A 14,717-nucleotide genomic window follows, 5' to 3' on the forward strand; every position below is an offset into this window, starting at 1 on the left:
ACACACACACACACACACACACACACACACACACACACACACACACAGAGAGAGAGAGACAGACAGACAGACACACACACACTCAGTCACACACTATGCTATAGTTTAGCTGATAAAGTTAAAAATAGTTACCTTATATTTTATATATTTTGTGTTTTCTCAACATTTTGTTAGTCTTGTTATCCGAGGTGAGAGACCAGGGGTCTTACCATGAACTCTTATTACAATTCAGTATAGGTTCGTAACGACAAAAAAGCGGGATTCCTAAAGTGAATCGTAACAAGAGTTCACGGTAAGGCCCCTGGCATCCTATATTACAAGCTTACGCTTACTTTAGGTTTCAGTCTTTTACAAACATAATGTAAAACAATATTTTTATTATATGCTTCTTATAACAACAGTTATGTTTGTGGAGAAAATAAACGTATATTATTATTACTAAACTACTACGACACTGAACGCGCGCGGATTGAACACACACACTCATCCACTCTGTTGTACGCTACACGTTGCGTGTCCTAAAAAAACAGCCGCTTTATTATACCTACAAATAAATATTGTTCCCCAGCAATCTATGCGTATATTTCGGCTTTGTTAAGGGTCTCTTTACATTATTTAGTTCCACTTTCATTTAGGAAATGAAACTTTTTTCCGGATTTAAATCGCGTATATTTGTTTTTTCAAACAAACCAAACTGGAAAAATAGTTTCATTTCCTATGTGTAACAATCGCGAAAACCTAAGAACTCGATATTCACTTTCATTGTTAAGCAAAATCAGCGTAATTGACAAGAATACAAGAATACAAGATATTTATTCGCTGAAAAATGTAGTTTACAATGGTGTTATAGTATATTATTATTAGATCGTACATTTCACCAAAACTTGGCATGCGAATATTTTACACAATTCTTATTTCAATCACGCACAGTGGTTAAATTTTACATTTTATGTTATCTATTAAAAAATCATTTATATTGTAGTAGCATTGTGTAACTAACAAATTATGTAATTTTATTTTAAATTGCCTACAATTTAGTTCTTTAACTGCATCTGGTATTTTATTAAATAATTTAGGTGCCAATGTAAACATCGTTCTATTGTAAAATGTTTGTGTGGTCCGTTGTTTTCCTGGGATGTCTGGTTTTCACTAGATTAAAGTTGCCGGGATTTTGTTTTATATAAACACAGGCCTCGTAAATATACATAGATGGTAGGGTTAAAATCTTTAAAATCTTTAGTTTTCTAAAATAGGGTACACAGCTTTCTCGCTGGCCCACACCAAACATAGCCCTGACACATTTCTTCTGGGTTTTAAACAGTGGTGTAATATGTGTTGCAGCAGCGTTCCCCCAAAGCAGCAGACCATATCGCAAACTAGAGACTACATAGGCGTGATAAGCACAAAGAGCAGTTTTTTGTGACGTTATTCTCGTCAGATTTTTCAGGACGTATACGTATTTACTAAGTTTAGTATTTAACTTATTTATATGTGACTTCCAGCTCAAGTGATTATCAAGAGTAAGGCCCAAGAAAATTTGTTTCATCAACCTGAGCTACATTTTGTGCATTGTAGGTTATAGTTAAATTTTTTGGTCGTGATTGTGGCATGTAGAATTACATAAACTTAGTCTTGTCCAAATTTACTACGAGATTATTTAAATGTAGCCATTTTATAGTGTCACTTAGTGCATCATTTAAAGTTGATTCATATTCATCAATATTAGTGCATCTCACAACCACAGAGGAATCGTAGCAAAAAGTATCATCTTTTGTTGAACATGGTCTGGCAAGTCGTTAATATAGAGAATAAATAATAGTGGCCCTAAAATACTGCCCTGCGGTATACCGCGCTCTACAGTTCTAATATTTGATTTGGCTACTTTCTCCGTGTTTTTGTCCATGTATGTAATATGGGTCTCTTGTTGGCGATTCTCTAGGTATGATTTTATTAGATCATGTGCTGGTCCTCTCAATCCGTAGTCATATATTTTGTCTAATAGTAACTTATGTGACACAAAGTCAAATGCTTTCGTCATGTCCATGAAGATTGTAGATACTGCTTCCCTTTTATTGATACTATCCGATACAATTGTTAGTAAATCAATTATTGCATGATTTGTAGATTTATTTTTCTGGAAGCCATACTGTTCTGGTTTTAATGTTCCAGATTTTTCTAAAAATCCATAAATACTATTATAAATTATTCGCTCCAATATTTTTGATAGCACTGGTAGTAAAGCAATGGGACGGTAGACGGTAGTTTCTAAGTGATGACGACGATTAAACTTTAGGTCCCAATATCTTGAAGGTTACTGAAATGCAAATGCGATGGTTATGACAATGAGGGCAGTATACGTTATACTCTATAACGTTTGAAAGGACACAATAAAACTTTTTAAGTTCATGAATATAAAACAACGTCGTAAACAAGTACTTTTGCACTTATAAGTAGAATATTTTCCACTTATCATTCAAATCAATGACACAGTTGTTCCATTAATAGAAAATAACGTTTTCAGGTGGGAAAGTTACGATTTAGAGCCAGTGCAAACCGGCGAACGGCAAGTCAGAGGATATTAAATTTGTCAATCTACAATTTGTGCTATTAAATTGAAATAGAGTATAAATTTCAATGCTTTGAAATGCAGATGCGCTTCGAATGCAGATGTCGGTCTCAGAACATTGCAATTTATACGTTATGTTAATTGAAATAACTTAAAATGTACGATAATAAATTTGCTGCCCTCTACCTTGCCGTCCACCGGTTTGCGCTACTTTTTGTAACTTTTTACCGAGCTGTATTCATAATGTGCTAAATTTTGGGGCGCGTTTATTTGACACGAATTTCATCGTGCGCGCGACCGCGTGCACGTATTTAGAAACCGGACTGCTGTCGCAAAATACATTTAGCATTTACGTTTTAACTTAAATGAGCAAACAAATATCAACTTCACGCCATTAGGCTTGTCTTTGGTCTGCGCGGCGGCCGTGCGACTATCGCCCGGTTATATTTAATAAATAAAATTCAGACTCGCTATTAATGTACGTGAAAGCGTGATAGCCAGACGGCTAACGCACGGCGGCCGCCTAAAAACTTTCTCGTCGTGTAACTGGGCGCTTATTGTGAATGAGACAACGAGCTTTCTATATTAGTGCGAAATTATCACGTGACAACATTAGACTGCTACACAATTCGTCAGCTTTGCGCGTCAGATACGCTTTAAGAAATATTTTAAATCATCTTCCTTGTGAATTAGGTCGCTATTAAAGCGGCTTGAATATCAAAATAGAGTAACTCCGATTTCTACAAAAAGATGTAAGTAACTACTTTAGCCTATAGAGTGATGCCATGATTGATGCTTTTGCCATTTTCTATCCACAGGTCAAATAGTCCGGTCCCTTCTAGAAGCTGAGAAATGGGAATTAGCGCTTGAAATAGCTACTAAATCTGGTCTACCCAGAAACAGTGTTTTAGCTGCATGGGGAAAGACGTGCCTCAAGGCGGGATGCTTCCAACAAGCCAGAGAGAAATTTGCACATTGTTTCAAAAACACTATAAATGTTTGCTTAGAAGTTGGTGAGGAATGTGAATATGGGAAGGAAGCAAAAGAAATTTCAGAACCGATGTATGTAAATAGACGATTGCAGAGTTTGAGGTACTCTGAGAGATCAAGTTCGATGTCGAGCATGCAATCTGATGGACGACCAAGGAATAACCCTCCGCTTTTAAACGAGATCATTAGCATTCTCGAGGATATGAACTATCCTGTGAACCAACAATTGCTCAACAAGGCTGAGACAATGAAGGTAAGTTTTGTTTTCTTTTTTTGCTAAAATATATATTTTTTTGTATATTATATTATATATTTATATACGTATTAACTTTTAAAGTTAATACGTATATAAATACATAATATAATACAAAATAAATAATATATAATACAAAATAAATAATATATAATACAAAAGTTGAACGGCAACATTTAAAAGTTAGTATAAATTCGTAGAACCAGTGGTTTAAATGGCAACACTCAGCCGGAATGATCAATTTTATTCATTTCGCATGAACAACATTTGACCACTTTCTGCTGTTCTGATTATTTCGGCCCATACAATGAAATCATTCCTTCATGAAACTGAGTCGATCACCGCTAAAAAAATTTGATCAATTTTATTCATTTTTATGGACAACTCATGCAGGACCAAAAAATTTACTATGCCAAAATTGTTGTCATAAAAAAGACTTAATGGTTCCTGAGACAGTTTCCTTGTATCTGTTATGTAAAACTTTAAATTTATGTTTACACAATTAGTCAAATAGCGAAAGGTGATTTTACTCACCGATGTAAATTAAATTTCAAATAGGACCGCATCTGCGTCCACCATCGTGAATGTTTGACTACCAACTGAATGAATTGTTGTGCCGGAACCGCACATAAGTGAAACACAGTGTGTGTCGTTGATTCTATGTGTCTTGTTTGACCTTAGTACTGAATTTTTTCGGCTTTCAACGCCGTAAACGACATCTTGTGAGAGATTTGTGAGTCCTGTCGGTGCGAAGAAAATTTTCTTTGTGTTCGATCTTTGTATTAATAATTAGAACAAACTAGTAGAGTTATTTCACAAAAATATATGAATATCACGGTGGCAAACAAAATTGTGAACTACATAAAAGTCAATTGTTGTCTATCTGTGTGTCCATGGCACCCGCGATACAGGGTTAAAAAAATTACACGGTTAGCCTACATTATTTTATTATATATTATCATTTCAGTCGACAAACGAAAAACTAATAACGATGAACACTAGTAAAAAGAAGATCCCAATCGCCGAACCGGCGTTAAACATAATGCACACTTTGGCCAGCGTAAAGAAGATAAAACAAGGCGACTATAGTGACTTCCAAACCGCCACTGTTCCACCTAAGAAGAGTTTAGCACAAGGCTTATTGAGAAGAAACAACAACCACAACGAACCAAAAATAGACCATACAAACAAAAGATTGGATCCTTTCTTCTATAAACAATGTGTGTACTACCTAAGCAATTACGGATCTCACGTGGCAAATATAGCGTTTTATATGAAACACAGTAATATGACAGAAGTGATTAAGTACTGTTATGATAACTTAGTCGACAAAGAGACGTTCACTGAAGCCGTTTACATGGAATGCTTGAAGAAAGACAAAGTTAATGATTTACTGAAGGCTATGACCGACATGGACGGTACTTTGGAAATGTGGTCGGTGAGTATTACAAGTATTATAAAAACATATCAGTGTATTACAATAGTGTATTTTTGAGAATCGATAAAAAAACAAATTACTCACATCCCGTGAAAGATTATCACAATTTATCTATATGTAGGTTAAAGTGTATTACAGACACCTAAACAATTTCCTACTTGCCAAACATAATTTAAAAATAAAAGGGAAAAAATAATTTCATATTTTTTAATATGCTCCTCTCGAGCTCTTAGCTCTTGTCGTCTCTGGCAAGTTCGGCACGGCATAGTGCAACCATCACACTCTGCCGTCTTCCCGGAGTCGCTTTAACGGACTACTAAAGCCCACACTCCGGGCGTTCGCGACCTCGAGGTCACCTTTTAGTCGCCTTGTATGATAGGCAGGTGATACCGTAGGCTTATTCTTAAGCCCGGTGCTACAGGGCTAAGTAAGAACTAACTTAACCTAACACAAAAAGTTTGTCTCATTTTGAACTAAGTAACTGTCTTTTAATTGTTTTTTACAATATTCAAACGACGGTTTTATTGACGTGTAGAGAATCAAATGTTATGTTTTGTAGAGGACTAGAGGACGCAACTTGAGTGAGAAGTATCTCTCTGTCGCCCTGTCGTACTAGCCCTACTGAGATGATATAATTTTGAATTTTACATAATTTGAGGTACAACACTACTGTAATAGCAATGCGATATGTAAATATTTTCACAATTAACCATACGTTGGACGTTGCGCCGTTATTACTATAATTGGCAGAATCTAATTTATATTTTAAAAGCCGCAACGCGTTGTTGATTATACCACATTTATACAAAGGTACCAAAGGGAGTTTTTCACATAAAATAGATTTCTACCATTTTTTAATTTCAATGAGTACAAATGTGTTTCTCGTTATCAATAAGGAATTCATACGGATATAGGTGTATTTACTTTTTATTTGACATACATACAGCGTGTCCCAAAATTCGACGATAAGCGGGCGCTGGAGGGTGGACCTGCGCATAACTACTTGAGGAAAAATAAGAAAAAAAATCTATCTCATTTTTTTTTCAATTACGATAAAAAAATTGTTATTCTTCGAAAATTTAGTCCCTTAATGATATTTTGAATCACCACGACCACATTTTTTCAGATATTTCTGATGTTTTAATTTTAACGGCCACCTAAGTAGTACTGCTGTCTACCACAACTCTTAAAAACCCTAGAATGCCTGCAGTTTTACACAAAAATCCATCAAAATATTTTTTTTCCTTAAAATTTTGAAATATTTTTACCTTCAGTCGACTTTCACTCATCGTTTTGTAAAAAAAAAGTATGGACACCACTGCGGCATGTTTTTTTAAAAATTGACGCAACTAACCAAGATTCCAAAATGGTATAATACTTTAATAAAACTAGGCGCCAAAAATATTGGTACCATTTCTAAGAAAGATTAAAATTCTTGATTATTGTTCTTGTTAATAATAATCACTTTTACTATGTGCCGAAAAAAGGTTATGTGTTGCAATTTCTTGGAATTTCAATGGCACATGTGCGTAGTCGATACAATTTAGAAATTAGAGAGAGAGAAAAATACCGAGAGATATACGTTAGAAAGAGATAGATAGATGTCCTTTGTTGAATAGCAATAACGCAGGTAGAGAAGTTCCGGTGCTCAGCAAGTCAGTACGCTCTGCTCCTTTGTTTACTGCGCACCTTTCCGTAATCAATTGACGTAGCTCTCGTACTAACGACTTTTGGCTTGGCTTATTGGACTGGATTTAAGTGATCTGCAAACTAAATTGACCTGGCATCACTTTGGACTGTGAGTTGGAATTTTGGCGTATTTTGAACTGATTATCGTTTATCATGCCGCTACCATACACACCGGTGGAATACGCTAACATGCACCTTATTTATGGAGAATGTCGGTGCAATGCTAACGCTGCCAGCAGATTGTATTGAGAAAGGTACCCAAACACTGAAAGATACCCGGATTATCGAGTATTTTTGAATGTGCATCGAGCGTTTTCGGAGGGTCATTTTCCATCTGCCAGAAGAAACGCTGGAAGACCGAAATCGGAATGCGATGAAGAAGTTCTCAATGAAATAAACATTGATGCAACTACCTCAGTACGTGCCATAGAAGCAGCTACGGGAATCCCAAAAAGTACGGCACATCGAATTCTGAAACGTCACAAGCTCCACCCATATCACTATAGGCGAGTGCAGACGTTATTGCCTCGGGACTATCCACTACGGATCGCATTTTGCCGTGTGATGCTGCAAAAACACCGGGAAGATCCCCAGTTCCTAGACAAAGTTCTATGGTCGGACGAAACAACCTGCAAGAAAGATGGCTATTTAAATCTTCACAATTTACATAGTTGGAGCAATGAAAATCCGCACCTGATGAGACAAGACAAATCCCAATATCTGGATTTCTTCTATTGGGGTTGTCTCAAAGACAGGATTTACGCAAAACAATCAAGTCAATCAAGCTGCGGCTCATATCAACGGTAGAAGATATGCACGACAGATAAAACGATCATTTTTAAGGCGATGTCGTGCATGTATTAATGCTGGTAACAAACAATTTGAACATTTACTATAATGTTAATTTTGCAATAAATAAATTAAATGAAGAAATACCATTTGTTTTGATCAACATTTTTCAGCAACAAAAACCTATTTTCGGCAAATAGTAAAAGTGATTACTATAAATAAGAACAATAATTTAGAATTTCAGTCTTTCTTAAAAATGGTACGAATATTTTTTGCAACATTTTTTTTAAGTACCTGCTTTATTGTTATTCAACAAAGGGCATCTATCTATCTCTTTCTAACGTATATCTCTCGCTATCTTTCTCTCTCTAATTTCTAAATTGTATCGACTACGCACATGTGCCATTGAAATTCCAAGAAATTGCATCAAATAATCTTTTTTCGGCACATAGTGAAAGTGATTATTATGAATAAGAACAATAATCAAGAAATTTAGTCTTTCTTAGAAATGGTACCAATATTTTTTGCACCTAGTTCTCTTAAAGTATTATACCATTTTGGAATCTTGGTTAGTTGCGTCAATTTTTAAAAATACTTGCCGCAGTGGTGTCCGTACTTTTTTTTACAAAACGATGAGTGAAAGTCGACTGCAGGTAAAAATATTTCAAAATTTCAAGGAAAAAAAATATTTTGATGGATTTTTTTGTAAAATTGCAGGCATTTTGGGAATTTTAAGAGTTGTGGTAGACAGCAGTACTACTTAGGTGGCCGTTAAAATAAAAACATCAGAAATATCTGAAAAATTGTGGTCGTGGTGATTTAAAATATCATTAAGGGAGTAAATTTTCGAAGAATAACAATTTTTTTATCGTAATTTAAAAAAAAATTATATAAATTTTTTTTCTTATTTTTCCTCAAGTAGTTATGCGCAGGTCCACCCTCCAGCGCCCGTTATCGTTGAATTTTGGGACACGCTGTATATCAAAAGTGTAAGAATGAAACACGTTTTTTCCAATTAATGAAAATCAGGTTTTTTTTTTACATCGATGGACATTTTTTGGTCAATTTTATAATTTGAATTTGAAAATAAAATTGACCAAAATCCATTGGTGTTAATAAAATCATCTGATCTTCAGTTATGTGCTTGATCTCTAGACACTTTTGAGGTGTATATTTGTTATGACAAATGTATTGCTAGGGTCTGTTGAGCTTATGCGTCAGTGTCCCTTCAAAGGTTTGTATAAATTAAATCAGTGCACTAAAATTGCGGGCTCACAATTCGTACGTAACTCCTTTTTATTTATTTAGCTACAACTTCGTTTCAAAGAGTCTTTGTCATTTACAGGAGTACATAATGCACATCTGTCGAACATTAGAAATGAGTAAAAAATTGGACGCTTTATACACGTTTCAATGCGGTAGCTCCCAACATGCTCGCGCGTCTGCGACATGCGCCCTACTGTACTCGAGGCCTGTACCCCATGGGCCGACACCGTTTGCGACACTACAAAATCGACAACATCATTTGACTGCTGCTTTGCATCATTTGAGTCAGTGTGTACCTGTTGTTAACAGTGAGTGCCGTTTTAAAACATTAGAAAAAGCTCCATAATCTATAGTCTGTCTTTTTTTAAGACAGAGTAAAATTACATTTGCAGTAGATATAAAATTTTAAATAGTCATGTAGTTTTTGTCGACAATTTAATCGATAGATTGTAAAAGAAGGTCAAATTTTGCCAAAAATGTCTGAATTGTGAATGTTACGACGTTCTAATGATATCTAATTGCCTTCTTCATTGTTATTTTGACAATTGGTCTACTTTAGTATCGAAATCAATTTTTATTGATACACATTTTAACAAGAACAGGCGGATTTAATTATTTGTATTGAAAAATTGTAACATATGACTTCTCTTTGTATTTTTAATAGACATAGTTCTAAATGCAGTATATGTGTGTGTGAACTTACAAAGAATGACAATTCAAACCGGATGATTCAAATGAAACAAATTCGGCTATTTATTTCGTAAACATAACCAATATTCAGTATAGATAGAACATAGAATATTTATGGCCTACACGCCTATCCATTGATCCATATCATTGATATCCAGTTGCAGAGCCACTCAGAGTTTTAAATCGAAAAAAAAAAGATCTTAAGGGCACTGCCTCTGTGCCCGTCACCCCGCGACATAAGTTGACAATACCCATGTGCCTGTAATTTCACCCTTACCCTTCCGAAACCGGAACACAGTAATGCTCACAATACTGCTAGGCGGCAGAAATAGGTAAGGTACTGCCTTCCCTGGACGAACTCTTTCCCAACAGCTCTACTGTTACGATGAACTGCCATTTTACTCCATCTTCAAAAAAGACACTATAGTGGTGTCTCTTCAGGTTAATAATATACAGAGAGGCACCAGTGCGGACCCTTATGTTTTCTCTTTATCATTGTGCCATAGAAAGAGAAAATATGATAAGTCGCATGATAAGACGACGCTGTCGCTGCCGTATTTAATTTATCAGCATTTTGTCAAAACCGGATCTCACTTTTATATTTCGTTGGCCACTGAGGAGGATTCTAATAGTTTTCAAGGAATGCTGAAATTGTCACGGGCGGACTGATCAATTTCCCAAGACCAGCAGCCATAATATTACACATGGATCCATTTCTTATCATGTATGTGTTCCTTAACATATACAAGATAAAAAATAATACAATACAATAAAATTTGATGACCCTTTCAGAGGTAAACGACCCGAAATCTTTACACTTCCACCTCGACAAAGCAACTATCGATAACCTAATGACTACAATGACCCGGCAAATAGAAGTGGCCAAGTACCTTGCAGCCTGTGAGGCCGCCGGCCGGCTGAACGAAAAAGTTCTCATTGAAGTTATACCTCTGCAGGTAATGTGAAAGTGTCAGTTATATTACATTTATTTAAATGTTAGAGTAGACAGAAACAGCTCATCAGATGGAAGTGCCCAAGTCCGTCGTGACAAACTGCTCAGGGACGTCATAGTTCTACAAATTGTACAGGGCAAGAGACAGTTTATCTAACTTGGTTTAAGCATTAAAGAAATGATATAAATTACCAAAATAATTTTATTTGTTTGTACTTAAAAACTCAAGAATGAGGTGAACTTTTCATATTAATCTGTACGTAAAACCTGCATTCTCCTCTAAAATTAGGATCAATTTACTTACCCGTTTAGATGCACAGCAGATTAAAACGGCAAGCCCACATGAAAACATAAAAATATATTATATCCTATTTACAGAATGTAAGGAAGGAGTCAGAAACCAATGATTTCAGACCTCTGACATTGTTTGGATCCAATACAGATAAAATTAGACTGGTCGCAGTTATTTTGGCAACAGGACAGACTATCGAAGGTGGATTCGAACTGGCTTTCAAGTGAGTAATAATAACTGTAATCTTGGGTTGAAAAATCCTAATATGAGGATTTGCCATAGTCACATCCTAGGACTGTTGCTGGCTATCTCATATCTTAAGATCAAGAGGTCAAGGCTGACCAAGTAGTTTTCACAAGGGACATATTCAAATTCACTATTAGTTAGTGGGCCACATACTAAGTTGACTGCCACAGAGGCCGAACGGTTGCCCTATTGGACTCGTGAGTTTGGGTGTAATTTGTGCTTGTGTATGTGTGTGTCCATGGCACCCGCGATACAGGCTTTACGCAATAGAGAAACTCCCTAGTGCAGGGTTATGAGTGTATGCATTAAATAAAAGTAATATCATAGTATAATGATAAGACAAGTATAGTAACTCTATTCATACGCAATAGCACGGCTTATATTATGTGTGCACGCCCGCCGCGGGCCTTGTACGAACGCACACATACATATAATAATAAAAGGCTTGTGGGACGACCATCGCAATTCAACGCGAGTGCATCGCGAAATTATGCGAGTGTGCGCTTCCGTACACGGCGCAACGCTGGGCGCGCATTTTGCTTCCACGTTTATATTTATATGACGAACGGCTTTGGAGTACAATTTCCTGGCTGCACACTTGTTCCCTGAACGGGGTATAACTTGGGCCTTTTGAAGGCGAGAGTGAATAGACATTGTTTAGGTGTGCATTTTCCAACGTCACTTTCCATCAGGTGAGATGGTGGTAAAGGCACATTTAATTTTTTAATAAAAAAACTACATAAAGAGTGTAAAAAAAAACCTAATGTAATTCCTCCAAATTGATTTCTTTTGTGCAAGAATTACCTACAAATCAATGAAGAATAATGCTGTTAGAATTATAAGCACAATATTTGAGTAAAAATATCGGAACTCAATTAAATAATTATGAAAAGAAATTCATATATTTCAGTTCGTGTTATTGATACTGTTTCTTTTTATTTATTACATGGCTTTTGATTATCACTAGTATCAGGTTTCTTACCACGGTATGAAACCTGATACTAGTGATAATCATTTAGTGAATAACCACGAAAGTCTTAAAATCTATACATGGCTTTTGTTTCTTATGCACGTAAACCCGTTATTGTGTCCTGTATTTAGGTCTGCAGGAAGAAATTTATTTTAGAAATAAGTAGTACCTTTTGTTTGTGTTTTCCTTTTTACCTAATGTGATTTGTGATTTCCTGTGCAATAAATGATAAATAAATAACCAAGGTTAATTAATTACAATTAAACTTGTTCATGATCGGTTTCGTCCGCGCCGTGGGAACATTTTTTACATTTCACAGACCTCTTGGATCATCCCATGGGCCCCGAGGGGTCCGTCAGAACCACTTTGGAAAACTTGGCTTTAGATTTGGATTGGAGATGTGCCAATAACGTGTTCTTCCTTTCTATTTACAGGATAATAACAGAACACAAGTTGGATTCGATGAACATTTACAGGCATGTGGCGCGATATTTGGTGCAAGTAGACAGGTTTAGGGAAGTCAAGACACTAGCCAAGTGTATCAGAGCCTCCAAAGAAACTGCTGCTAGGTATCTTAATTTTAGTTCATTGTTTACAATGGAAGACTAACTAAAGCGCCCCGTAAACGATCAAATAATTTATCAAATTTATCCTTCAAACTTCATATTTTCTTCAAACAATGTCGCAAACGATCAAATAAACCATCAAACAAGTTTGACAAACTTGCACGTAGTTCACACTTCGTCATCTCTTTCTACGGTCGTACGTACCGTACTATATAGTTAATACAATGAGTCATATTGCTCTGTGATTTGTGCAATGAGTAAGAATAATAGATACAGCGCTTTTGGCATTAACTCTAGCATGTATTGTCAGTCTTATCTCTTATCAATTTATTAAGAAAAAAGAAATAGACATTGGTCTAGAATATAGCTAAAATGAAGAGAAGAATATACCCACGATAATTTGTTAAAAGTAATATTGCTTATAGAATTAGATGACTATACGGAATGTAGCAAGGTGAACAGATAGTTGACAACTGAAGTTTTGTTTGTCAAACACGCCGTCAGTCGATATTTCCATCAAACACGTAGATTATGTGACAAACGCGTCAAACACGACCGCAGACGATCAAAAAATTTCAAAAACATCCCTTATTTCAAAGTTTAGTTCTTTCTTTTTTTCTTACGATAATTTTCCACATTTCAGTTTAATGAGTGATCAAGTATTAGAGTCAGGCGTGAGCGCCATAGTTGCGCGGTGCGAATCACATGGCCAGCTGCATGATGAACAGGCTGAACTACTCATTGGCGACATTCACAGCATTGCTATCAAGGTCGGTTTATAACATTTAAATAATTATAACTTTTATAATAATAACCGACATGAAAAGTTTGTGAAATCATATCTATTTGCTAATTTTATTGAAATTGATGAACGGAATGCGGGTGAAGTTGAGTAAACTGGATTCATCCCTAATTTACCACGCTTAAATGTGGAATATTTTCATCAAATTTGAATGGGTCTCCAATTGAGGCACCATTGAGGTACCCCCTCTCCAACAATAAAATAATTATCGAAATTGGTTGACAATTGTCGGAATAATCGCGTAACATACGTACAAAAAAGAAAATCTAATTCAGAACTCGCTTTTTTCAAATCGGTTAAAAATTCTGGTTATATTTTGTAGCAATTACAAATACCTGCTGGAAACTTGTTGCGTATAAATTACTGATTTATAATTTTTGTGGGCTAGATCTCGTCGTACCTAGTATGCCGTAACGTAAGCAGCGCGTACATCCTCGCAGCGCGCCACGAAAGAACTAACGACTTGCGACGTGTGCTGCAAGAGGCCGAACGCCTCGCCAACGAACAAGTGCGCAGTGCCTGTCTTAAAAGGCTTACTTCTAAGAATGTTTTGTAGCATAGTTCTCTTCTTTGTGTGAGTGCAGTGAAAGTAATGAAATTGTCTTGTCTAGTCTATATTTTTCCAATATTGCTGTCTTGTCAAGTAATACTATTGCCGCATTTCTAAAGTTGTTTGCGCTTATTTTCTCAGCTCTTTGAAGAAAAATAATAAATTATTTGGACATGTAAGATTTTTGTATGGACGTTTGGAGAAACTTAAGAAAAATATGATAATGCGGACTTTTTAAATGTGCAATAAAAAGTTATTTTAAGGAGACAAATTCATTTTGGATGTTAAAAAAGTGACTGAATATAAAGAAATTGTAAATACCTATACTTGAATCATACTCATTTATAAACTTTATCAGTATCCAGTATTATTCCATAAAGATATTACTATATTTTTGTATGTTGTATTAAAATATGAAATGTGGTTGAATTTTTATGTTAGTTGAAAAGAAATATATATAAGAAACTATATAATAGAATTATGCTGTATTGAATAAGTTTATGTTAATTAGATATTTTTATTCTATTTTGTTTACTGGTCTCATAACAATGTGATATCAATGCTAGAATTACTTTCATAAAATTTGTAACTAAAGAATGTTAATACCAAAAGAACAAGAATAAAGGCTTTGTTTCAAAAATTGCTTTTTACTTAGAAA

General features: G+C 35.4%; 1 protein-coding gene across 1 annotated transcript in view; it reads left to right on the forward strand.

The window, feature by feature from the left end:
- Positions 1-14,417, forward strand: part of LOC113226659 (zinc finger FYVE domain-containing protein 26 homolog) — a 44,353-nt gene extending 29,936 nt beyond the window's left edge. The window contains exons 11-18 of the mRNA XM_026459380.1: positions 3,385-3,809; positions 4,777-5,247; positions 9,071-9,299; positions 10,474-10,637; positions 11,012-11,148; positions 12,576-12,710; positions 13,351-13,477; positions 13,898-14,417. Of these exons, the coding sequence (XP_026315165.1) occupies positions 3,385-3,809; positions 4,777-5,247; positions 9,071-9,299; positions 10,474-10,637; positions 11,012-11,148; positions 12,576-12,710; positions 13,351-13,477; positions 13,898-14,065 (1,856 nt within the window). The 3' untranslated portion in view covers positions 14,066-14,417. The remainder of the gene's footprint in view (positions 1-3,384; positions 3,810-4,776; positions 5,248-9,070; positions 9,300-10,473; positions 10,638-11,011; positions 11,149-12,575; positions 12,711-13,350; positions 13,478-13,897) is intronic.
- The last annotated feature ends 300 nt before the right edge of the window (positions 14,418-14,717 follow it).

The sequence above is a fragment of the Hyposmocoma kahamanoa genome, unplaced genomic scaffold (assembly GCF_003589595.1).
Source record: "Hyposmocoma kahamanoa isolate Upper Pololo Valley unplaced genomic scaffold, ASM358959v1 192, whole genome shotgun sequence".
In the NCBI taxonomy this organism is placed as follows: domain Eukaryota; kingdom Metazoa; phylum Arthropoda; class Insecta; order Lepidoptera; family Cosmopterigidae; genus Hyposmocoma; species Hyposmocoma kahamanoa.